Source organism: Perna viridis, chromosome 6, assembly GCF_037379345.1.
Source record: "Perna viridis isolate PV_CMFRI_1.1 ecotype Kerala chromosome 6, ASM3737934v1, whole genome shotgun sequence".
Classification (NCBI taxonomy): domain Eukaryota; kingdom Metazoa; phylum Mollusca; class Bivalvia; order Mytilida; family Mytilidae; genus Perna; species Perna viridis.
Window position 1 is genome coordinate 44,819,786 of NC_142450.1, and position 25,307 is coordinate 44,845,092.

The 25,307-nt window shown below is 31.7% G+C and overlaps 2 protein-coding genes across 5 annotated transcripts; both read left to right on the forward strand.

Annotated features, from left to right (window-relative positions):
- The first annotated feature begins 293 nt into the window (after nucleotides 1–293).
- Nucleotides 294–16,324, forward strand: LOC148615206 (uncharacterized). Of its 3 annotated transcripts, none has more exons than XM_088589896.1 (7): nucleotides 294–423; nucleotides 1,074–1,279; nucleotides 6,603–7,028; nucleotides 8,379–8,756; nucleotides 9,579–9,674; nucleotides 11,539–11,642; nucleotides 12,734–16,324. In XM_088589896.1, exons 2-7 carry the CDS (start codon nucleotides 1,276–1,278, stop codon nucleotides 13,133–13,135), a joined length of 1,410 nt encoding a protein of 469 aa, XP_088446022.1. In that variant the 5' UTR covers nucleotides 294–423; nucleotides 1,074–1,275; the 3' UTR covers nucleotides 13,136–16,324. The 3 variants fall into 3 exon arrangements, 2 of the variants coding, with proteins under 2 accessions (XP_088446022.1, XP_088446021.1); XR_015923841.1 differs by lacking the exons at nucleotides 294–423; nucleotides 1,074–1,279 and adding an exon at nucleotides 4,885–5,050 and having other exon boundaries at nucleotides 12,734–15,827; nucleotides 15,889–16,324; XM_088589895.1 differs by lacking the exons at nucleotides 294–423; nucleotides 1,074–1,279 and adding an exon at nucleotides 4,885–5,050.
- LOC148615207 (uncharacterized) lies at nucleotides 15,868–23,764 on the forward strand. Of its 2 annotated transcripts, XM_088589898.1 has the most exons (7): nucleotides 15,868–16,004; nucleotides 18,650–18,803; nucleotides 19,611–20,003; nucleotides 20,857–21,231; nucleotides 21,758–22,003; nucleotides 22,394–22,498; nucleotides 22,959–23,764. In XM_088589898.1, exons 2-7 carry the CDS (start codon nucleotides 18,800–18,802, stop codon nucleotides 22,964–22,966), a joined length of 1,131 nt encoding a protein of 376 aa, XP_088446024.1. In that variant the 5' UTR covers nucleotides 15,868–16,004; nucleotides 18,650–18,799; the 3' UTR covers nucleotides 22,967–23,764. The 2 variants fall into 2 exon arrangements, with proteins under 2 accessions (XP_088446024.1, XP_088446023.1); XM_088589897.1 differs by lacking the exon at nucleotides 18,650–18,803 and having other exon boundaries at nucleotides 15,908–16,004.
- The last annotated feature ends 1,543 nt before the right edge of the window (nucleotides 23,765–25,307 follow it).

Consider the following 25,307-nt stretch of genomic DNA (forward strand, 5'->3'; position numbering starts at 1 on the left):
CCTAAGATATCCGCCGCCTGGATTTACACCAGTGTATGTCAAGAAGATGTAGTTCGTTTTGCTGACATATAATTCCTGTATTTTGAATTTATTAATGTTTGAACAGTTGAAATCAAATGTTACGTTACCATCGATGATAGTTAACTTGTTGTCGGGAATGCAAGCAAAATTTTTGCCATTGACTAAATTTGCTAATCTGAAATCGATACTGATCACTCTTACAGAATCGTCACAGTGTGTTTCTACAGAGCAGTTGTAGGTTGCTACAGGAAGTTCAATGTATACGTAATTATCTCCCATTACTCCCCACAAATACACCATGGAATCCGATCGTACAGCAGCACTTGAAAATGACTCTATCCTATTGACTAAGAGACGGAAAATGATATTTAGTCAATTAGTGGATTTTCTACCGAAATTGGGGTAAGAAATGTCATCATATGCCAAACCAACTTCACACTAATCTATCAAACTGTAACCCTAAATCTGCTTTTGCTCCAATATGGTATTATCTATGAGGTGTTTCAAATCAAACAGATAAAGTATAGGGCAAAAAAAACTACATTTAAAAAATATAAAGATTAAAAAGTTCAAAAATACGGCCTGAAAAATTTGATTTCAACCTTTTTAAGAAGAACGTAGTCATAGAAAAATAATAGACGCATTACCATTCACACAGTAATAGTCAATATCCAAGTATGCAGTCTGTTTTGGATAGTCATCTGAGCAGTTTAGATATACAGAATCCATATGTGCTGTGGACCTTTGTAGGCACTTCTGTCTTCCAATACAGTCCTCGTGATAGATGTAAGGTCTAGCGTCCAAATCTGCGTTTATCTCGTATTCACCATAACAATCATCGGCTTCTCTCTGACAGCACATGGATTTGCTCCATTCTTCACATTCTAAATGACTAGTACCATTATTACCATTATTAGGTGTATAACTTGAGGAATTTTTTACCCCAACGATGACCGAATACACCACTGCTCGTTCCAAGGATCCACATTCCCCATGTGTTATGCTGTTGATTTGGGATCCATAACAACTGGCACTCTTATTTGATTTTTCAGGAAGTGTGGTATGACTTCTCAAATAATAAGCTAAGGATTATAAAAAGCAAAACAAATAAAACAGAGATAAAAATATTTGTTCGCGCCTTTTAATAATGTGAGGAAGGCCCATTTTGATCCAAGAAAATTTGAGTATTGAGATAAAGGAAGTGGTTACGGGTATTATTTTACAGACTTCAATGGATATTTTTCACAGAGAAGTATGAGTATGTATGAGAATATGATACATAATATTCAGAAACACAATAATTGTTATAAAATATTAACTAGAATGAATATATTTACATGTTTTTTTATGAACTAGGGTTTTTAATATCGAAACATTCATATTGTATGGTGTTACATATTTGTTAGCACCAAGGCTACCCGTAGAATAACTTACTGTGTTCAAATATATTGTTCTATAAACGCATTCTCATGCCCTTTTAAACTTTTAGCGCTGTGATTTACAGTCCAATATTGTTTCAAATTGCCTGTCATTTCAGCAGTTTCATCATTTATCAAAGTGATATATCTATACTTTTTTTCCATATAAAGGTGTAAAAAAAATTTATGAAACTAATATTGTAAGTTAAACAAAGAATTTTTAATGATTGAATTGTTATCCGTTTAGTCACATTGTCGAAAATTTTATGACTTAATTTATTACTAAGAGGAAGCAAGATATTCAAATAGACTATTGTATATGACAATATAAATTCTAAGCTTACCAAGGCTATCTTACGGATTGGTAAGGAAGTATTGACATAAAGAATATGTTATAAATCATTAAAAAATGCACACAAACAGATTTTTGATCAGATACGACTGAAAAGTATTTTTCCTTTTTTCTAATTAGATTGTAGACCACAGGCGCTAAACTGTTTTGCAAACTACTGAGAAAAATGAAATAACAGATAACGTATTTTCATAAGCCTAAAATCTTTTTGAAGTTAAGTTTTTCTATTTTAAATGATAGAGTGATAACTCTGTAAGATTATCGCAATGATATTAATTCGGATGACATTTTACAGTTTACAGAGCAAAGAACAGTTTACCTGATTCATACCTCTAAAAAGTTCAATGTCTTCCAAGTGTGAAAAAAACAACATTTCTAATGTTTTACCAAATAATAAGTTTTTGTTTTGATTTTTAATCCTACATTTATTTTTTTCTACGTCTTACCTCCCAATGCTTTAAATTGACCTAAAATTACAATGACAACGATTAACAAACTGTGAAGTCCTATCAGTTTCATTATTAAAAACAATCACTGTGATGAAATAGTAAGTTGTACCACCAGAATAAAAATACAGTAAGTATTTGTTGATTTATTCTTACAGGGTTTTATTGCGTTATCAAGTTTTATTATGTGACAGTTTCGATATAGATTTGTTCATTTTGTGGTTCGTACAATATCTATTACTGTGCGTTTGTACTAAAAACACTATAAAATATTTGGTGACCAGATCAGGACAATGAAAATTGCCACGTGTCATTAACGAACGAAGTAGCAATCTTGATACTACTAAACAGTAAAACACCTATTGATCTATAAATAGTCTAAAGGATACGACAATGAATAAAAATGTTAATTGTAGCGAATGTTTGCTCGGGTAGGAATGCATACATTTTACTGAATAATATAACCACATCTTTCTGGATACTACTATAAAGCCATAATAGATGATGATATCTACATTTTAGGCAAATATGGGTTTATACTGGAGACAAACCCGTGTATATTTTGGTGACAAATTGTATATATAGAAGGATCTGAAAAATTCCCAACGAAGTCCAGCGTCCTAGACCACTCGGCCAGCTAGGCTATATAAAAATTATAGCTTTCGCTGGCAGGGTCATTCCTCCTCGTTAGGGAGGGATTAGTTAAAACAGGGAAGATAAGTAAACTTATAGAAAGGTCAAAAAAATTCCAACGATGTTAGAACTGTCAAATTTGCAAAGCAAATTTTTGGTCGTTCCCTCCGCGGGTCTCGAACTCGTACCGCTGTGACATCTATGGCAACACCGCCTGCACAAAGTCCAGCGCCCTAGACCACTCGGCCAGCTAGGCTATATAAAAAATATAGCTTTCGCTGGCCGGGTCATTCCTCCTCGTAGGATTAATCTAGGGCTGTAACTTAGTACACAATGTATGGTAGTACGGGACAGTTCATTTAGATGTTATTATGTAGGATAGTGAATCAAATTAATGATGCATGTCACAACAAATCAATATTATACAAACGTCTCAGAATGTGACGACTTTATTCCCTACACTGCTCCATCGGACCAAATTGATACAGGGAAGATAACGTAAGCTTATAGAAGGGTCTGAAAAATTCCCAACGATGTTAGAACTGTCAAATTTGCATCCCAAATTGGACAGTTCTAACATCGTTGGGAATTTTTCAGACCCTTATATATATATATATATATATATATATATATATATATATATATATATATATGTACGTTGGCGTAACAGAACAACCGTTCAACAGAATGGTCATCGCAGTGACTATAAATGCAAATCAGACCTCCCTCTAAGTCGCCATCTTTGACACACCCAGGAGGATCTCCACAACATTGTTGTTACGATCATAGAACATAATAAAAACTGGTCAAAATGTAAAAGAGTATCTCAGGACACCTTTTGGATGAGAAAATTACAAACAACTTCTCTCCAGATGGAATAAACGAGAAAAAATAATTCATTTTTAGGTCTTGGTCTAAGGCTAGTACAGCACTACATGATATATATCAATACGCCGTACCACTATATTTGGACTTTTTTCAATTGTTTTCCACAGTTAATTTTTGCTTTTAATTTTGATAAAAAGACCCCCTTTGTTATTTTCATTCAGGCTCCTTTCCTTTTGCTTATGTGTGCCTTTGATAAAGGTACAATCACCCACAGCGTACGTGATTCAGCTTCTGAATCTGTTTTGATCTTGAACTTTGTGAGTTTTATGCTCATAAAGTTATATGAGTTTTATGCTGAAGAAGTATTCAATGTCAATTTTACCATATTCTGGTGATGTCAAACATATTTAGACGTTTATTTAATTTATTATTATGTTTCGCATCGTTTTTAACGATCCATCACCCCGTAAGAGTGATTGTTGACTTTTATTTAGACGATCAAATTCATGAAGATTTGAAAGGACATTTACACCTTATATATATGTAAGGTATACATGTCCTTCAAATCTTCATGAATTTGATGGAGAGGGTGCACGCTGGATCCTCCCCACCCATTGGTGATTGCACTAATTTACTAATAAAAACTACCCTACTACCATATGGAAAAATGAATTGAACGAACTTTGTCCAAATTCTGACTTTATATGTATGTATTATCAGCAAAAAATTAAGATTACATCAAGCCAGAAATATTTGAAGAATATCGAAATTGAATTTATACGTTATTTTTTTTACCTACTCAAATAACTCGACGATAGAGAAAAACGCACGACAAAGCAATAATCAATGTATTTATTTACGTTAACATTCATCACTATGTCTTGACCATTAGTTATTGAAATTTTTGCACTTTGCTTAATCTCTCTCCTGAGAAAAAAATATTTGACCAGTTATGTCACTATTGGATTAAATTCTTAAAGTAAAGTCCTTGCTGACTTATGGTGGGCCCCAGAATTGCAAATGTGTAGTCATGGCAGCAGAATGAAAGACACAACAAGCAGTTGGACTATAATTTTAGTTATAGGACATTGCACAATGTTACGATTTATATTAGTAGATAAGACTATGTCGATACCTGCCATATTATAAAACTTAATATGTGACATGCAAATATATAAAAACCTGTGAGGGTAAATCAACAATCTTATCTACAACCATTTGCTTGTTCCATCAAATCTGAGGTTAAGCCTCCATTTTTTCTTTGTGATTATTTTTAACTATGAAACTGACCAGAATTTACAGTTTGTTTTTCGTTAAAATTGTGATTTTATGTGAATTTAGAGCATTGGAAGGTAAGACGAAGATAAAAACGTTGATATTATTGTAAAAAAGCCTAAAAATGGATTTTTCATTATTTTGTATTGTTAGAAGACATTATCCTTGTTTTAAAAGGAATAATTCGTTTAAGTAAAACAGTTAATTATTCTTATTTTTTGTTCACGTGGTTGTTAAATTGTCGCCCACGATAAGATTAAATTGTTTATCAAATTGCTTTTATATTCATGATGAGGGAAGTGTTACAGTCAGATGATAATCATTTATCTCATTATTAATAGTTTATAAAACGTTTAAGCACTATTTTATACAATAGATATCAATGAAATGACTTTTGCGTCATATCTTATCATATATTTTTTTCTATTTTACTTTCCAAGTGATTAACGATGCAATAAATTCAATACTAAGTGTCGATACTTATCACAAATCCTAACATAGTCTTCATAAATTTAACTTCTCCGTATTATATTATCATAGGTATTTTTGATTTCAGTATCTTGCTTTTAACTATAAATAAATATTAAATAACATGTGTTAAATATTCGACAATGCTAATACATCGATAACCCTTTTTCTCGTCCACATAATACAATATTTGTTACATGTAAAAAATAATATTCGATATAAGTTAATTTTTCTCAAGTGGGAATTCAGTATATATTTTAACTTTTATTTTGAAAACAATATGGATGGATGCCCCAAAAGTTATTATACTTATATCTATGTAGTAAATGATAATAATATTGTGTGAAAACTTGTCAGACGATAGGAAGCAAAGTGGTCAATTGAGCACAATATTATAATGCGTTTGATGGAACTCAAAGAAATATACACAGGTGCTTCTTCCAGTTGCCTTGGTGTTAACAAATACATGTTTTGCATGTTGTATGATACAACAATTACTTAGATGGAAATTAAAAAAAATTGGTTTCTGATATGACGTGTGTCAAATCTCTTAAGACCACAGCAGTGGTTAAAAAGTGATAAACATATGACCAACGTCATATATGTATCATAGTTTTTTTCGCTACGACATAGGTAAATTTTACCCTATTTTACAGACATCACAGCAGTTGCCATTTTGTGCAACACATAGGCTGCGTCTAATAATAAAAAGAAGAAACTTGTTTTATTAGAATCGAAATAAATGACAGAAATTCATTCATGTCGTTATTTAACACCTCGCTATCTCTCGAGGTAAAACAATGCGACAAAACTGGCCAGCCCGTGGTAAAACTATGATTAATGGAGTTTCCGTAATTTATTTCTTAATTCGATATATTCAGAGAAACGTCAGTACTTATATTATAGTAAGCCTTTCGTTAGTTATAATTTTATTTTATGTTTATTTTATCATTAATGTTATGTATCATTTCCCTGAACTAATTATTATACCTCGATTTAAGCAAAAGCTTTTACCATTTCTTTCATGATAACATTAACCTTTACTTTTACTCAAATAACATTCCACACATACCTTTTAAAATAGTGAAAAAGTATTTTGTTTATCATTTTTTAAATCAGTTTTGACAGACAGTTATATGATGACCGTTTCTAATGTTTAAGCAAATCAATTGAGATATCAAGCGAGACTTCCAGAAAAATCTAATAAGAGTGGAAGCTGTTATGGATCCCAACTCAACAGCATAACACATGGGGAATGTGGACCCTTGGAACGAGCAGTGGTGTATTCGGTCATCGCTGGGGTAAAAAATTCCTCAAGTTACACACCTAATAATGGTACTAGTCATATAGAATGTGAAGAATGGAGCAAATCCATGTGCTGTCAGAAAGAAACCGATGATTGTTATGGTGAATACGAGATATACGCAGATTCGGACGCTAGACCTTACATCTATCACGAGGACTGTATTGGAAGACAGAAGTGCCTACAAAGGTCCACAGCACATATGGATTCTGTATATCTAAACTGCTCGGATGACTATCCTAAACAGACTGCATACTTGGATATCGATTATTACTGTGTGAATGGTAAATATAAGCAATATATAATCAATTTAACTAATAATCGTTCTATGGAAGAAAAGAGACAGAAACTGCTCTGAATTGTCCAAAATACAACTGGTTTGAATTCATAATAACTTTGGATAAGTGTTATTTGACGTTCCCCTGATTTGTATATTTTTGGTACCAACGGTCATATTACCAACTAGGGAATGGAGTCTTCACACAAGATATGACTTCATCTTACGTAAAAACATTTATATGTAACGACAAAAAAAAAAAAAAAACCCAAAAAAAACAAAAAAACAAAAACAAAAACAAAAACAAAAACATCAGCTATTAATCAATACTTGTATTTCTAAATAGTTTAACTTTGTTTTAAATGTTTTACCTACCAGTTAATATTAACCTAAAATATATTTTATAATATAACATGAGTTGCTAGACACACTTGAAATTTTGTTCATTACATATTCCATGGTATAGTAGAAATAATGTTTTTACATGATTCCGGCCACAAATACAAGCAATTAAAATAATGTCATAAAATAAGACTAAACTTTCATTATATTTAGTCTCGATCTAGTTTCATTTTATTACTGGAATTTTCAATGTATAACGATAATGAATATGGTGAATATGGTGTATATTTCAATGAGACGAAACCCCACTGGAATAAAATGTAGAACATATTGAAATCCGAGAGCCGATCTGCGTTTTATTGTTTACTTCAGGGATCATAACAGTTTTTTTTACGCTGCATTACAATGCACTATTTCTTATTTATTGCTTTTCTTAACATTTTTATCAAGCAAAAACATATATTCGTCATTTTTGTGTCTGTATTTTACGTTTCCATGCATTTGAATGGTAGAGTAGGACTCATTCTCGTGAAACCACGGAAACACGTGACGAGACTTACGTACCTTATTAAAATTAGAGAAACTACTCGTGGTTTAGCTGTCACAGATAATAGATGAGTAAAGGCAGATATAGGAGAGATTATTTAAAGAAACAAACAATACCAAAGGGGCAATAAAACTGGAGGAGAAAACACATTAATGAACATATACATCGACATAAGGGAGAGGAACAAGAACAAAAAAACACAAGAAAAAAAAAAACCAAAAAAAAAAAAAAAAAACAAACAAAACAAAAAAAAAACAAACAAAAAAACAAACAAAACACAAACAAACAACCCCCCCCCCCCCCCAAAAAAAAAAAAAAAAAAAAAAACAAATGAACAAACAAACAAACACAGAAACAAAGATATAAGTTTAAATGCACACATAGAGACAAGCAAATGTCTTGATTAAAAATTAAGATCCGTTATCAATTTTAGCATTGACCCGTATTAAAATAATCTTTCATTTTTAGTCAACAGGATAAAAACGTTTTCAAGTGCGACAATAAGAATGAGATCTATTGTGTATTTGTGGGGCGGAATGGGAGAAAACTACGAATACACTGAACTTCCTGAAGCAACATACAATTGTTCAATAGAAACATACTGTGATGACACAATAAGAATAATCAGTGTCGATTTCAGATTAGCAGAATTAGTAAATGGTACAAATTTTACATGCATTCAAGACAACAAGTTAACTATCATCGATGGAAACCAAACATATGATTTCAACTGTTCGAACATTAATAAGTTCCTAATACAAGATTTATATGTCAGCAAAACAAACTACATATTTCTGTCGTATACTGGAGTAAATCCGGGTGGCCATTTGTGGCTTGGATTAAAATGTGAGTACACAATTGTAGCGAAAACAACTTGTAAATGTGAAGGGAACAATCGCTTGTGTGAATTTGTTTTATTCATTCAAATGCTCCTTGATAATTATCGTGCCATATATTTTGCAGATATGTAGACAAAAACCAATTTTAATAATTGTATTACACTGTATAAATAGTGATAGTATCATAAATAATTGACAATTTATTTATCCCATACTTTAGATAAAATGCATTTTTTGTTAATATATTTACAATCAGATTAACATGTTTCAAGACCTGAATAGCAGTCTTGTATATATAATTAAGTTTAAGCTACATCCAAACTCTAGAATAGATGCAAGGTAGCAAATTTGCGCTGCAAAAATGGTCGCTCCCTCAGCGGGATTCGAACCCCTTCTCTTCTCTGACATCATAGCATGCACGGCGAGGATCAACATAGAATGTTGATACAAGGATGCATGTATATATATCTATATATTAATATATATATTATCAAGTCCAAGCTACACCCCAACTCTAGAATCAAATTTGGTCGCTCCTTCATCGGGATTCGAACTCTTTCATTTCTATGGCATCTATGGTAACACTGCCTGCACTATATATTAGCAGTTTTATTTCCTGGTAATGCAAACTAGAACATTAGTTTTGTTCGCTATATGACCATCGTCTTTTTAGTTTGGTCGGTCGCGTTTTTTTCTTGCACTTGAACTGATGATTTTTTTCCTTTTTAATAGGAGCGCAAGTTCTATATTCTACGGTCTATTTTTATCAGCAGCAGCATGTATTCTTGATTAGTATTCTATATTCGTAAATATAATTTCTTTTCTACAGCTTCATCGAATGGTAACATTCGTGTAGATTGTCAACCAGCAAAGAGACATTATGACTGTAGACCAATTAACCCAACCAACAGCCCCACTGTCAATAGTAAGTCACAAATGCTACACAAATTATTACTGAAAGTATCTACATTGATCGGAATCGGCTATTATACGTCGGATTTTCTTCCCAAAATTGATGACAGCTCAATCCTAGGTTTTGTAATAGAGAAGAACTCTGAACAATTGAACAGAGTTTAACATTATATTCTTAAAGACTTTCGCCGATCAATACGCTCTTCAATGTGCAATATGTTATGCAAAACATGTTAAATGTTAATTACATTGTACTTTCTTTTCTTTAAACGTTGCCTTTACTTATTATAAATCTATATATTTTCCGAACTGTCCAGGGACAGTTTAAATGATTTTACGTTTGTGTCAATAGTTTGAGATTTCTTCCGCATTTTTCCGTTGCTTCGAAAGACAACAAAATATTTTAACGATTAATAAACCACATGGTTAGGTGTAAACCTTATTTGACAAGGAATTTCTTTATGACATGTCAATATAACAGTACGCCCATTACGTCTCTCAAGATGAACAAAGACAAAAGTAAAATATTATATCAGTTTTTACTCTTTTGAACTGTTATGTTACCTAGTTACTCACTGTATAAAAGTACTGTTACAAATAAGTGTCATGCAGAAATAAATATTGCAATAGTTGATACTAATACAATATTCGAGAAACGACGTGTTTTAATATTCATACGAGACTAAATTTCTTCATAATCATGTAAAGAATAAGAATATAAAAGATGCTGTATCCTTTAATTTCTCATACATATATACTGATGATGTAATGTCCATTTACAACCCTTCTTTTGTTAAATGGTGGCTTTTAATATATCCATCAGAGCACGAGATAAAAGAGAATACAGAAACATCTAGTTCAGGATCTTTTTAATACATGCATCTCAGTACTAAGATTCACAGACGACTTTAATTCTAAAATATAAAGTTTCCTTTGCTATGCTGCAATACCCTCACCTCCTGCATATGGTGTTTCTATTTCTATTTCTAATACGCTAGAACAAGTACTAATTACTCTGATTTTCTTGAATAAAACAAGTATCTGCGTAACATACTCCTGTATCAGGGGTATGAGGAAATGCGTCTCAAAAGGTCTCTTACCAAATTCATTTTCAAATACCAGTCCTGGTTGCTTCCTGTAAAATATTCTTTGTGCTGATATGATCACAGATTTATCAATTATGACACTGTAGCATCCAAATGCTATTACATTTATGCCGTGGAAAAGAGAGGTAAAACCTAGATTTAATTCACCATTTTGTTTACAATGCCTGTACCAAGACAGAACCATTGCGGTACCAGTGTTGCAGTGGTGTAATATCTATTTTGTCTATTTATTTTTAGCTTGACTTGATTATGGATCGAATAAGTGTTTGTTGTTACCTTTATTTCAAAATTAGAAGTGTTTGCCTTCTAAAAGATAAAAGTGCAGAAGGTTGAAAGTACGGCTCCATGAACTTCATTAATATATAGTGTCCGTTTTCTCTCCATTTCAACAAATTTATTCCACTTCATGTAAAGAAAACATTCAACAGAAGGCAATTAAGGATAACATACTAAAGTGATATTGAGCACAGTTGTTACAATATTTAAAAAAAAATCACGAATGTACTTACATGAATGGCAAAATGTAAAAGAAGTGCTAAAAATTATGACATAAAAACATAAACACAGGAAAAAAAAATCCAAAACCTGTCTGTCTAATGTGGATAATTATGATATAATTGCCCATTAAGAAGTATTTTAGGTCTGTACATGAATATGTAAAAAAATGCTAAAAACTATGACATACAAACATAAACAGAAGAAATGAACAAAATACAGGGAAAAAAATTCCAAGACCTGCCCTGTCTAATGTGGTACCTTCTTTTATTACAGGTATGATTTTAATTGCTATTATTGTATGTGTTATTGTTATTGTTCTTGGATGCTTTGGTTTCATATACTACAAAAAGAAGAAACAAAAAGAAGCGATGGAACAGGTGAGATCTGCCTATCTTAAATCTGTTGATGTAACACAATAAAACAAGTAGTTAGGGGGAAGCATTTCCTAAATGTTATGATGCTTTGCAACATATTCTCTAAAAATGCTGACACATATTACAGTATCTTTTAAAATCAGAAGAGTAGTACCAGGGAAACATTGTGAAAACACCCAACACCAACATTTGCAAAAAAAAAATCATGTTTATTTCATTGTCATATATATATATATATACATATATATGTATATATAGAAAGGTCCGAAAAATTTCCAACGATGTTATAACTGTCAAACTTGCGATGCAAATGTTTGGTCGTTTCCTCCCCGGGACTCGAACTCGTACCGCTGTGACATCTATGGCAACACCGCCTGCACAAAGTCCAGCGCCCTAGACCACTCGGCCAGCTAGGCTATATGAAAATATAGCTTTCGCTAGCCGGGTCATTCCTCCTCGTAGGATTAATCTAGGGCTGTAACTTCGTACACGATGTATGGTAGTACGGGACAGTTCATTTAGATGTTATTATGTAGGATAGCGAATCAAATCAATGATGCATGTCACAACAAATCAATATTATACAAACGTCTCAGAATGTGACGACTCTATCCGCTATACTGCTCCAACGGATCAGATTGATACAGGGAAAATAAAGTAAACGTATAGAAAGGTCTGAAAAATTCCCAACGATGTTAGAACTGTCAAATTTTGCATCATTAATTTGATCCACTATGATGAATGGGATCGAAACAAAAAATATTCAAGCAAAACCTATGTTACGTGTACCTTTATATGTTTATCATGTGTATCATTCTACTTTAGACATACTTTGGTCCCTGAAACATTAAATGTTTTATTGTCTCTTTTAGTTGCAGGCATTTATCATTTTATCTTATATAATATCATATCAATACAATAATGGAAATTTAGTTTGTTAAATGAGCTTAAACAATTTAGAAGGTCATGATAGTGTCCCAATCTGTTTTTTTTTTATAAACTTTTCCTTCTGCAATTAAAGTCGTTTTAAGTCGTATGCAGATATGAGAACAAGAGGTAAATCCTCTATTTTTCATTCTATATGTACTTTCAAGCCCATTGACGATAAGAAGTTGAGCCATATATCGGACGGAGTATCACCATTCATTGCGCAACCTTTCATAGGCAAAAATCTACCACCAAGACATGGACAGCTCAACCCGCTTAATTTACAGGAAGGAGAAACAAAAAAGAAGAAGAAAAAGAAGGACAAGCACCACTACGACAACGAAGAAAGCACAGAAAACGGCAAAAGGCGAAGACGTAACAGGGTTCATCCATCACAAGACGAGCAAGACCTAGCAACTAATATGTTTGGACATGATACAAATGGGGAGATGAACGATCCCACAAGGAAACAAAAGAAGAAAAAGAAGAGAAACAAGAAACATTCTGATGTTAACCATGAATATAATGAGATAAAAGATGTAAACTATGATAGCGGACATGGAGAATAATTGCGAAGCTGATGTTCTGAAAAAGCTCAACATTAACTCTGTTATAGTTTTTTTGTGGTTTCAAATTTGTTTATTAAGAAATGTTTCTACAGTTTGAACAGGTTATACGAAATAACCTGAGTTGCGGCAGTTAACACTTATGAACCACGAAGCGGTTTATAAAAATGTAAACTGGCCCAATATAATTCAAATACTACAGCTTGATCGTGAAAGGGTGACGTTAAGGATCGTGAAAGTAGGATGTTAATAATCTTGAACTACTAATTAGGAGCTTTTCGGTTCATTTTTGTTTCTTTTTTCATACATGACAATAAAAACTGCAATTTTTACAAAAAGCAGCAAATGTGTCTGTCAAAATGATAAGGAAAATAAATCAATGTTTCATTGATTTTGATAGGCATTTTTTTCTAGAAAATGCGACAGACAAACCTCACCCTATGCATTTTACCATAGAAGTGAACACATTAAAAAAAAGATTTTGTATTATTTCCTTCAATTTCGCAAGAAATTAAAAGTAACAAATTCATTACTTTAAAAGGAATACAATTTTTTAGGTTATATATACTGTTATTTTTTGTTTTTTTTTTTATTTTAATAAACTGTATACAAATGACCGAAGTATGATCGTGAGTCTGTAAGTATTATTTTTATAAAGGTTATACGATATTGCATTTGTTGCGTTTCACCATATCTGTTCCTTTTTCTATCGGTTAAGATTTTTTTTTAAAATCGTGAACTATTTACTTGATTCAGCGTGTAACTACAAAATATATATTCTTGTGCTTTATTTAGTTCGTACATATTAAATTGTCATAACAACAGCGGATCATGCACAAGTAATAAACTTTGAAATTCTTCTTGCCTATCGGTATATGGCTCATTACATTACATACATATTATAATACAGATATACATTTGTTGTATTTGTTCGTTTCCTTCTTCTTCTTATTATTACTATTATTTTTATTACAAGTCTATTTTAGACTAGTACTCGTTGCGTTGGACACCAACCAATTGTTTTCAAAACATTCCCATTGTCACGGGAGCCCCGAAATCCAGTTTCTACGGCTCCATGATTAAAATTTTTGACTGATGGCTATGCAGGAACGAAGACCATTTCATACAATTTGAAGGCCAATCAAAAACTCTTTCGGTGTCCTGTTTTTAAACGAGTATTACATATTACAATTTTTTCTATTCTTAGGTTTTTCGTCTTTAAACGGCACTCTTGTAAAATATCTTAATATGATTTGCACAATAGCAAATAGTTCCTGATTCTTCTGCTAAATTTGTTATCGTTCAATTCAACCGTTTTTTGAGATCCTCCGCACAGAATGAAACTAAGAAGAAGAACAAAAAAAAAAGAAGAACAAAAACAAAAACAAAATCAATATACACATGTATTTCGTGCTGAAAAAAAAAATCATTTGAACTGTTGAGTGTAATGTCATTACTGTTATGTAGTCAAGAAAAAGTTTTAGGTTTCATAACTTGTGCTTGATCCAATTGCCGCTGTTGTATTGGTAATAAATGTGATTACTAAATTGAACTATAAAATGAAGTATTGTATCTTTTGTAGTGGCACACTAAATCATGCAAATGGTTCACGATTCAAACAATCTTAACCGCCATCATTGTATATATAATCCGTTAATTTTTCATACAGTTTTTCAAAATAAGAAAACAAATACAAAAAAAAAAAAAAAATGACATCAAATACAACATGTTAAAGGTTCTTCCCCACAAGAAATAAATTGTTAATCTTTAATTGCTTTCAAAATTGAGGAAGATTCAAATAAAAATCTTAATAAAATATGTCCACTTCCGTGATAAAATGCATGGGGCGAAGTGTTGCCTTTTATATATTTTGACAAACTGTTAACAAAATCAATGAGTCAAATGGTGATCATTTTCACATAGTCCTGTTCTTTGTTTATAAAAGATGCGTTTTTGTAATTGTTGAAAAAGTAACAAAAATTAACTTAAGAGCTCCTCATTAGCGGTTCCCGATCCTTATTGTGTTCCATTCACGATCAAACTGTAATGCATGACTTATATTATCGCTACGTGGACGTTCATTTATCTCGCTTGAGAGTGTGAAGAGGGTGCAAATTTAGAAAGACTTCTGTTTTAAGTGGTTTTTAATTTTTTTTAAAAATTTGTCTATTTATTTAGGAAGATATTCAATCACAAAAATATGATTTACATAACTTAACTCTCTTAATTAACTGATGTCGCTGGGATCATTTGTTATCATTCATTATAGAGTATCTTATTTCTTCGAACCAATTGAAAATTTAAAAACACACACCACATGAAGTCCACATCTTCTGATTTAACTTTAGGATAACTGACTTTTTTCTGTGAGCAGTAATAGAACAAAAAATTAAATTGCGTTTTAGACAGTCGATCATGCAGTATTAGATCATTGCATTTGTCATGGCCCGCGAGGTTTGTGAGATAGATATCCAGATTAAAGATCATTGATTTCTCTAAACTATACCGTAAGAGAACCTGACAAAAATACCACAACGATAGGTTAATTAAGTAGGTTTTGTATTCTTCATGCACGAGCCCTTTAAATGCCTTAGTTTTAATTAATATGTAAAGCAGAATGTAAATAAATGTCCATTATAATAATATGAATGAGAAAAGTGTATATGCAAGTTAAGGAAAAATAGAACTATAAAAAGTCAATAAAGGCACTGACTATATTTCCAAAGGAATCAATAATACAGATTACTTTTTAGAAGAACTATACACTTCGTGGAATTTCTACTTCCGGTCAGAGAAGAGTCAGAAGGGTGTAATATGATTTTAAACATACAGGCACATTCACTGTTTGTCTTCCTTACATCTGTTACTAAAGGTAATGTGAATAATGCACATTTCTATATTTGCAGAATAATGTATCACTCTTGTTTGAATGTTTAAAAGTGTGTTTTTCTCTCACTAAATTGTGTTTTAAATCGTTCAAGGATTATCCTAAGGTTTCATAGAGTGTGAATATTAACTTGACAATTATTGTGCATTAACATCGTCAGTTTGTAGTAATTTGTATATCTATTTACTTTTATTTTTCAGTGACAAATTTGATAGTTTTTTAAAGTTCGACGTGTTATAATTTTAAAAAAAATTTATATGATTCTTGTGACATTCATAAATTGAATACAACTTTTAAATTATCGATTACCTCTTTTATCATATAGCGAACCTAAGCGAAAGAGCGATATAGAAAACCACACACATATATTCAACTTATAAAATAGACTGATAAGCATACATACAAAAGTAGAATGTGACACACACACACACACACACACACACACACACACACACACACACACACATTAATATTTTCAAACGAATACATCATAACCTTTAGATGATCAGAATAAGATTATGACAAGGCTATTCAGAACATTATCAATTAATACACAATGATTTATTAATCTTTTTAATATTGAAAAAATACCGTTCTATATGAAGTGTAAAGGTGTTGAAATTTGAGAATCAAAAAGTTACACTTCTTTAGTCAATACACATATTTAGTGTGTACATTTGCGTAATTTGATGAAATGACATTATTTAAAAGACAGATTTCAACTTCTGATTTAAAACATAAATAAAAATTAGGGGAAAAAATGATAACGAAATAACATTCCTCCCACCAAAAAAAAAAAAAAAAAAAATCAAAATGAAAGGATTCACATCTCTATACAAGAATCAGTATGTAACAACTTATCTAAGGTTCTAATATTCAAAGCAAATGTCATTAGAAGGAAATCATTCATAATATCAACAAATCAGGACAAACGTTTTTATAATTTAACGGTACAGATTATAAAAGTTTACATGTTATCATTATGCTATTTTCTTAAAATAATTTTAAGGCTTTGACTATAAGGAACATACCTATTTGTACTCATATAACATTTTACCTGTTGCTATATCCTTACTGTGTACGTCATTTCTAAAAAAATGTCATTCCGACAAAGCGATTTTTTAACCACACGTTTAGACATCTACAGAAGAAGGAGGTCGCTGGCGCTCCGTTCTTTATTAGCACAGCTTGTTTAAAAAAATAACTTAAAACAATATTTTTTGGAAAATTATGAGCAAACCTTGAGACTCGAAATTCCATATTTCGTATCCTTATTCTATCCTGTATTTCTAATTTGATAATATTAGATTGTTTAATATTTCTTTTCAACGAGATGAGCATGAGAAACTCCCACGAGTTGAAAACATATTAAATAATCTGTTTATTGCTGTTTTGCTGAAGTGTAAGGTATTAATTTTATTTTATTTAATTTCCCTGATCTAAATATGTAATTTTTATTTATAAGTGCAAAGTTTCCTTTCGGGACTATTTGTTGGCTACGTGCTACGTGACGTCACGTATGTTGTGCAGCTGAAAAAAAAATCGGTTAACTATGACAGTTTAAAATTTGTGGAATAATTTAGGGATTTGTCATTCTTATCGGTTAAGTTACTGTATTCAATCATTTTTCATTATAGATTAGAAAAATGCCACAAATTAGCCATTATTTCATATACAGTAAACAATCAGACGGTTATTTGGGTCGTCAAATATTCCTACGCTGTTGCTTGTATGTCACGCGAAGACATAGAAACTAGCGATAATTTTCATTCTCACTCGACTGGCGTGAGATTGAAAATTATCAGATAGCAAGATAAAAGGGATTTTAAACAAAATAGCGATAATATTTCTGCATGACCATGTCAAGGAGTAGTATTTATTTGTAATAAATTTACACTAAGCGTTGAACAAAAACTATTGAAAACGAATGCGATTACTCTTACAAAAGATAAAAAGATATTTCATCAGTTGATGGAGAAAAATCGGATATTTTTTCTGGAGTTATGGCCACTGAATCATAAATTTGTGACTTTTTTGTATTATTTTCGTGTAATTATTAAAAACTTTCTCATCTCACACCTGACTAATTACAACCTGATTTTGTATGAATATTCCTCTAAAAATTGATACTGTAACTAAAGACGGGTCCAGTTTTTTTTGGAATACCTAACAATTTTTATTAATTTTTTTTTGTCGGAGATAAAATGATCTTATAATAGTCTTGTTAACCCATGTTAGAGTTGTTGTTTCTTTTCTATGCTATTTTGGTCGCTATTGCTGTGTAATTATTTCTAAATATTTCTTCCCTGAAAGAGAAAACTTATTCTTATCAAACTTTGTAAATATGTTTTCTAGGATATGTTACAAAAACTGATGTTGAGATTTTCTTATCTTTCTACAAACATGGCTGCCGTTTATCAGAAATACCGTAGGGAACACACAAATTCTGCATGGTGTGAAAGTGTTGAGAATGATGTACTATACCCATATAAACGTCTTCGTATAAATCTTTGTTGAAGTTATTCTGCTTTTTGACGTTATGATTCTTTTTAGCATTTTGTGTTATTATTTTTAAATATATTCTTCTCGGAAACTTAAATAGATTCTGACCAAATATTGTTCCATTGAAGGTATTGATTTATTGTGGAGAATTCGGATCCATAAATTTGGCTGTGGTTACGAAATGTAGACCGTATGGTTACTACTGCATGGACAAATGCAGCCGTATAATGGTATACAGCAATCGTCGTTGTCAATAGACAATTATTGTTTGTGCGACAATGGGTAATATAACAATGTTAATCTTTATAAAGTTTCCAAACGACAAAAGGAAGGTAGGCATTAATTTTGAGGTTTATAGAGCAAGCATTTTGTAAAATGTAACTACATGTACATAACTCTAGTAAAAATGTATGAATGCCTAAGATGTTGTTTCACAAATTCTATACCAAAAAGGTCAGACTGGCATTGATCTATCAGCCTGTGAGCGATTCAGGCTACTAGACGCTTAAAATTTTGTTCATTGATAGTCTTCATCAAGTGAAAGTCTTTTTCAATTTGATTTTCTCAGATATCAAGAAAATTTTGAAAGAAAATTTGATTGTAAACTATAGAAACAACTGCACAATTACTTCATCATTTCCTGGTTTGTATTTTTATAATCAAATAATAAAGGCACAATTATAAATACATACATATTGTATCAGCTTCTGACTATTTATTAGATAACTATACACTTTTGAATTAATGATAAATAAACAAATCAATATAATTGAGTTGATTTTTCATCAATTAATACAACAATTGGCAGCAATGAAAAGCAAAAGATTTGACGACATTGTTATTTCCTTCAATATCAGCAGCCAAACAGCTTAGTGATTTACAATGTAATATAAAAATAAGTATGTAATCTGCTGGTGTCTTTCAATTGAACAAGTGATTAGAACTTTTTGAAGTCAAAATGAAAAGATTTTGAATAAATTGTAAACAATGGTTAAGCAATACCTCTTTGCACATTTAGACTGATATCCATACTTTTGTTGTGTACTGAATTTATTCCACATATCTCTTATAGCTGTTTCCCATTTACAGGATATTCTCAAAGTTTAAAAGAACCAACCGGTACAGAAAGTAACTGCTTCAATGGAATTGTTGAAGGCAATTGTTCCCTACCGACCGAAAGAGCTTTTGTGACAAAAGTCAACGCTGGTGCGAAGCCATCTACTCCTAATCCATACAACTGTACATCTTACTGGACAGTAGACATTGCAGAAGAATGTTGTTCGAGGGGAAACAATGATTGTTACGGACCTTATCTACCACTGACAACGGATCCCTATGCGTTCCACAAAGACTGCGTCGGAAAGTATCAATGTAGTCGACGAGCAGCTGCTAATATGGATACCATCTATCATACCCATTGCGATCATTCGAGTTATCCTGCACAGACGAGTTATATGGATATACAGTTCCTCTGTATTGATGGTAAGTCGATAAACCGTTTTGAAGCAGACATATCCTCGGTATTCTCGTCGTGGATGCATTCTTCCTTTGGATTAGGGAAATCATGGTTCATTCCCAAGTAGAGGCACTCCAAAGCTTAAAATATTAGTAGTAACTGCTTCTTCGACGGAAACGCGGGCTAAAGAAGATACACTAACGAATAATTGATTCAAAATGATGTGCATGATTTGGAAGAAATGCTACCTGCAGTCTTTTGCGGACTTCTGTTCACGTTAGCTAGCAAATAAAATAACTGGCTAAACTCGTAGGACTATTAGAATGTAGGGTCTGTTCAATTGATAAAATGTATTCACCCTGAAACGCACGTAAATCTACCATAGGATGTTTTACTACAATCAATCATTTAATGACCAATCAGTCAATTAATTCACATATCAGTCAATTAATTCACATATCAATCAATAATTCTTTCAATCAACCCCTTTGATAGTCTTCATAACATATATCATATACTGTTAGTAATAGGATGTTAGATTAAAATCAATCATTTAATCGATCAATCAGTCAATTTGTCCCCAAATCAATCAATAATTCGTTGAATCAGTATCAATCAATCAATCATTCAATTAATTAATAGGATAGTTTTCTTAACATATATCAAATAGTGTTAGTAGTATACAACAATCAAAATATATAAAAGAAAACGGAGAGAAATTTAAAAAGAAATATTGTTATCATCTAAGATTTGGATTATTAAAGAGTACTGTCGAATAGATAGCAAAATAAAAAATTGAAGAGAAAAGTAAAAATAAATTTCTGCTTCTAATCAAAGTTGGTGTGCAATAAATGTTCATTCGTTACCTACCTCTTACAGTGAGTAAAATAGTACCATTAAACGGTGATCCAAAAGACAACGATGGTCAGGGTTCTACACTTTACCTATGGAGCGGTGACACAATAAGTTACCAGCCACTCACAACAACAAACCATCAATGTTCTGTAGAAACCGACTGTGATGATACTATCAGGGTTATAAGTGTTGACTTCAGGTTTGCTACCGACCACGCAAACATGACATGCATTCCAGGAAAGTTTTTAGACATATCTGATAATGGTCAGTCTAAACAATTTGATTGTACCGACAACAACAACTTCACGATTAAAACATTATATAATAGTGTTTCTAGCTATATCATACTTTCGATGCAAAATGATGTTGTCGGTGGACATTTATGGCTTGCTTTTCAATGTAAGTTTACATCATACAATATAAATGTAAAATCGTTTGGCAAAATTATGATACACCCTTTTTTGCATGCACTTAATGTCCTATGAAATGAGAAACTGTGCTCAATATGATTTTGTACAAAATATATTCATGGAACTTTCTGAGTTTGTAAAGATGAGCCCGCAACGAATCATGATATTTGTTTAAACATGTTTGTACACAAAAAGGCTATAGAAATAAAAACGAAATTATTTTTTAACGGAACGATAAGAAACAATGCAACTACTTTATAAAATATTATTTTTTTTATATTGATGTATATTTATTTACTAATTTCATATTGCAGTATACTGTGAAAAAATTTGACAAAATTACATACATTTATACCTTTGATTAAAATTTAGGGCTTTGGTAAGAAAGAAATAAAAATAGAAATGTGTTTTCTTGATTTGTATTTTTGAAGAATAGTGTTCTGATTAATCGATTTTATGGTTTATAAAAATGCTAAGAACCTCTACATTATATCATATCTAATTTTCTTTTATAGCAACTTCTAACGGGAATTTGACAGTTGACTGTAAAACGCCGACAAGGAGAAAAATGTGTGAAGAAACAACTACAATGAAAGATACAACCACAGAAACAGTGACAACAACGTATGAAATGACATTAGCTTATTCAACAACAGAAACAACTATGTCAACATCAGCAGAGGAGATGACAAACTCTACAACAAGAAGTACGGTTACAGTCAAGAGTCCGAATGCTGCAAACTCAAAGGCGTCAACTAATTGTATGTACAACCTTGAACATCAATAAGAAACTATCATTAGTACATTATTGAAAACATTTCAAAATCACATTTTCCAATCCATGAAATCAAGATATTCAATTCATGACAGAAACACTACAAAGATACAAAATATTAAACAAAATGTATAAATATTGAGTTAATGACAACCATTTATGTGAAATAGGAATTAAAAACATCATATTATAATTACCGTGCCAGAGATCATGTAAAAGACGCAATGGTAGGATAATTAATTCGTGTTTGTCTTATATATATTTGTAAGGAGTACCAAACATATTTAATACAATTATCAACTTATAAGATATAAGAAATGTAGTCCTTCCAAACTTTCTTTACTTTTCTATGTTTTGAATTTGTTTTTCATTTTAGTACCTGTGATTCTTGGTACTGTTTTTCCGGTGATTGCTATTGCTGCTGTTATCTGCTTTATCATTTATTGGAAACGATTTAGAAAAAAGGCAGCAGAACGAACAGGTCTGTACTTCAAAATCATTAAGTTTTATTTGCATTGTTTATACATTTATTCCAGACAATTGATTTTCCAAACCTAAATCTGATATTTATTCTGCTAAATAATTACTACTCTTTTTTAAGTGTATAAGTAAGTACAGATAATAAAACGTTTGATACAAATTTTTTGCAATGAACCAATAATTTTATTGCCATCGGATTAAATTAATTAGAAAGGGAATTATATGAAACAACACACAAACACATTGTAATCGTACTGGTATGAGTTCGTAGATGTTGATATGAAATGATTTAAAGCACCTTCCAAGGTTAGAGTTATGTCTTTTAAAATGTCACAGTTATTGTCATACGCCTAGACGTTGATGTGTGTTTTTTCTATTATGTTTTTAATTTCAGTTGAAAAATGCAATAAAAGTGTGACGGTAATGGCTATGAAGTATATTAATTATAAAATATATTGTAGTTCGATAGTCAAGAACTGAATACCCCGATTATCAGTAAAAGCAAGAGAAACCAGATCGCACCAGGCACTAGTAATTTAATTTCGTCGAAGGAAACATTTTCTTATCATGATGAGGATGACGTCACAACAATTCCACTCCCACCAATTCAATTATCCGATCAAAAATCAAGAAAAAAGAAAAAGAAAAAAATTGGTAAAAATAAAGACGAAACTGATATTGCTAATGACGTCCCTACGAGTCAACCCCCACCAATTCAATTCATCGATCAAAAATCAAGAAAACAGAAAAAGAAGAAAATTGGAGAAAATGAAGACGAAACTGATATTGCTGATGACGTCACAACGAGTCAACCTCCACCAATTCAGTTCACCGATCAAAAAACAAGAAAACAGAAAAAGAAGAAAATTGGTGAAAATGAAGACGAAACTGATATTGCTGATGACGTCACAACGAGTCAACCCCCACCAATTCATTTCACCGATCAAAAATCAAGAAAAAGGAAAAAGAAGAAAATTTGTGAAAATGAAGAAGAAACTGATATTGCTTATGACGGCACAACGACTCCAGCCCTACCAATTCAATTCACCTATCAAAAAACCAGAAAAAAGAAAAAGAAAAAGAAGAAAATTGATGAAAATGGAAACGAAACTGTTAGTGCTGATGACGTCACAACGACTCCAACTCAACCAATTCAATTCACCGATCAGAAAACAAGAAAAAAGAAAAAGAAAAAGAAGAAAATTGGTGAAAATAAAGAAGAAAATGTTATCACAACGACACTATCCCCACCTCAAATCATCGATGACAGACAAAAAAGACGTCATGTTTTGAACAGAAACCAGATCGCATCAGACTAAAACTATACAAAGACTTGGACTAGCTTCTTATCACATTTACTGAAATAACATAAAATAGAGAAAGATTTTGGAAAAGTGTATTAGCTAATGACCACTTCTTTTATCATATAAAAATAAGAATTACAAAATTTTCAACAGGTTGGTCACATTATCCAGAGTGTGCCATGACTAATTTGCCTTTATAAAACATGGTTACCTGTAACACTAACTTCTAGAGAAGAATAACAGATGGGAAAACAGAATACTTTTATTTGACCACTGATTTCTAGTAGAGTTCGAGTTGTTCATTTACTTTTGTTGCATAGTATGTATTATTTTGGTTATTGTATGTTTTTTGTTATCTGTTTCTGTTTTTCCTGTCTGGTTGTTGTCCCTGGATTACAATCTATTGATTTCAGCTAGAATCTTGTTTCCCTTGATTACTCAGTCACCAGTACATGAGTTTGTTTCATTCTGTCACACTCCAGTAGTCACCCCTGAAAGTCTGAACAGGTAAAATCTCCTATAGCAGTTTAACTACATGAGTTTAAATGACCACAGATTTTAAGCTTCATTGTTACTAATTCAATAAGATAAATAATTTAGCAAAACTAGTGTTTACCTTGGAATATTCTAACGTGGTCAGAGGTAACAGTGATCTCACTGTAATACTCTAAGTTTCAGACATTCTTTGTTTCTACTAGTAACGCATTCCATCAGAAATACATTAATTATCTATTTCAAATTTTTACTTACTTCCTAACTTAGTCCCCCTTTTGCACATAAGGCCGCCAGTCTTTTGCATAAATAGTTTAGTCGATATTTCAAACCTTTTACTCCTCTGCCATTCTACGTAATAAAGTTTCTTTTTTTTCAAATTATGAAAGATAAAAAGGCGATTCGAGGATTGTCAATGAGTAGTGTTTATGCATTGCAAGTGCAAGGGCTGATATACTGTTAATCAGGCAGTGATTATAGATCTGGAGGAGGAGAATATATCTGTGTGTGAAATCAGTCGCTTTTTGTTCAACTGTGTGTTTGTTTTAAGAAATGTAAGCAAATTTAGATAATGAAGATCGTGTTTCAGTAGCTGAAATGGTCTCATTCGAATTTCTACTTTATAAAAAGCAAGTGTGGACACAGGATGGTATTGTCCGAAGAGCAAATGAACATACATGCGTTCTGTCTTGAATTCTTTTGCATTGGCTAGAAAACTACTCCATTGATTGATATCACTAATTGAATTATGCACATGTTGATAAGTGTCCATTAACATGTGTTACTAAATATCCAATGATATCAAAAAATGAGGAATAAATTTCACAATGGCTTGACATAAGCACAAGACAAGTCATTTACATATTACAATGCTTCTTTCTTGAAGGTGTACTTGGATGGATGTGTTGAACTTGTTATGTCACGTTAAGGATTGACCATTTCACTTCATATAGGTTTGCTTGGTAAAATTTGATGCTTTAATTCTGGACTCTCAGTTTTATTTTAACAGAAACC

Bases quoted from the DNA above. Each gene is read 5' to 3' on its own strand.
- LOC148615206 (XM_088589895.1), top strand. From the start codon at position 4,978: ATGAAACTGACCAGAATTTACAGTTTGTTTTTCGTTAAAATTGTGATT. The intron at 7,029-8,378 runs GTAAATATAAGC...TTTCATTTTTAG, and splicing joins CGATTATTACTGTGTGAATG to TCAACAGGATAAAAACGTTT. The intron at 9,675-11,538 runs GTAAGTCACAAA...CTTTTATTACAG, and splicing joins CAACAGCCCCACTGTCAATA to GTATGATTTTAATTGCTATT.
- LOC148615207 (XM_088589897.1), top strand. From the start codon at position 15,947: ATGATTTTAAACATACAGGCACATTCACTGTTTGTCTTCCTTACATCT. The intron at 21,232-21,757 runs GTAAGTTTACAT...TTTCTTTTATAG, and splicing joins TTTATGGCTTGCTTTTCAAT to CAACTTCTAACGGGAATTTG. The intron at 22,004-22,393 runs GTATGTACAACC...TTTTCATTTTAG, and splicing joins CTCAAAGGCGTCAACTAATT to TACCTGTGATTCTTGGTACT.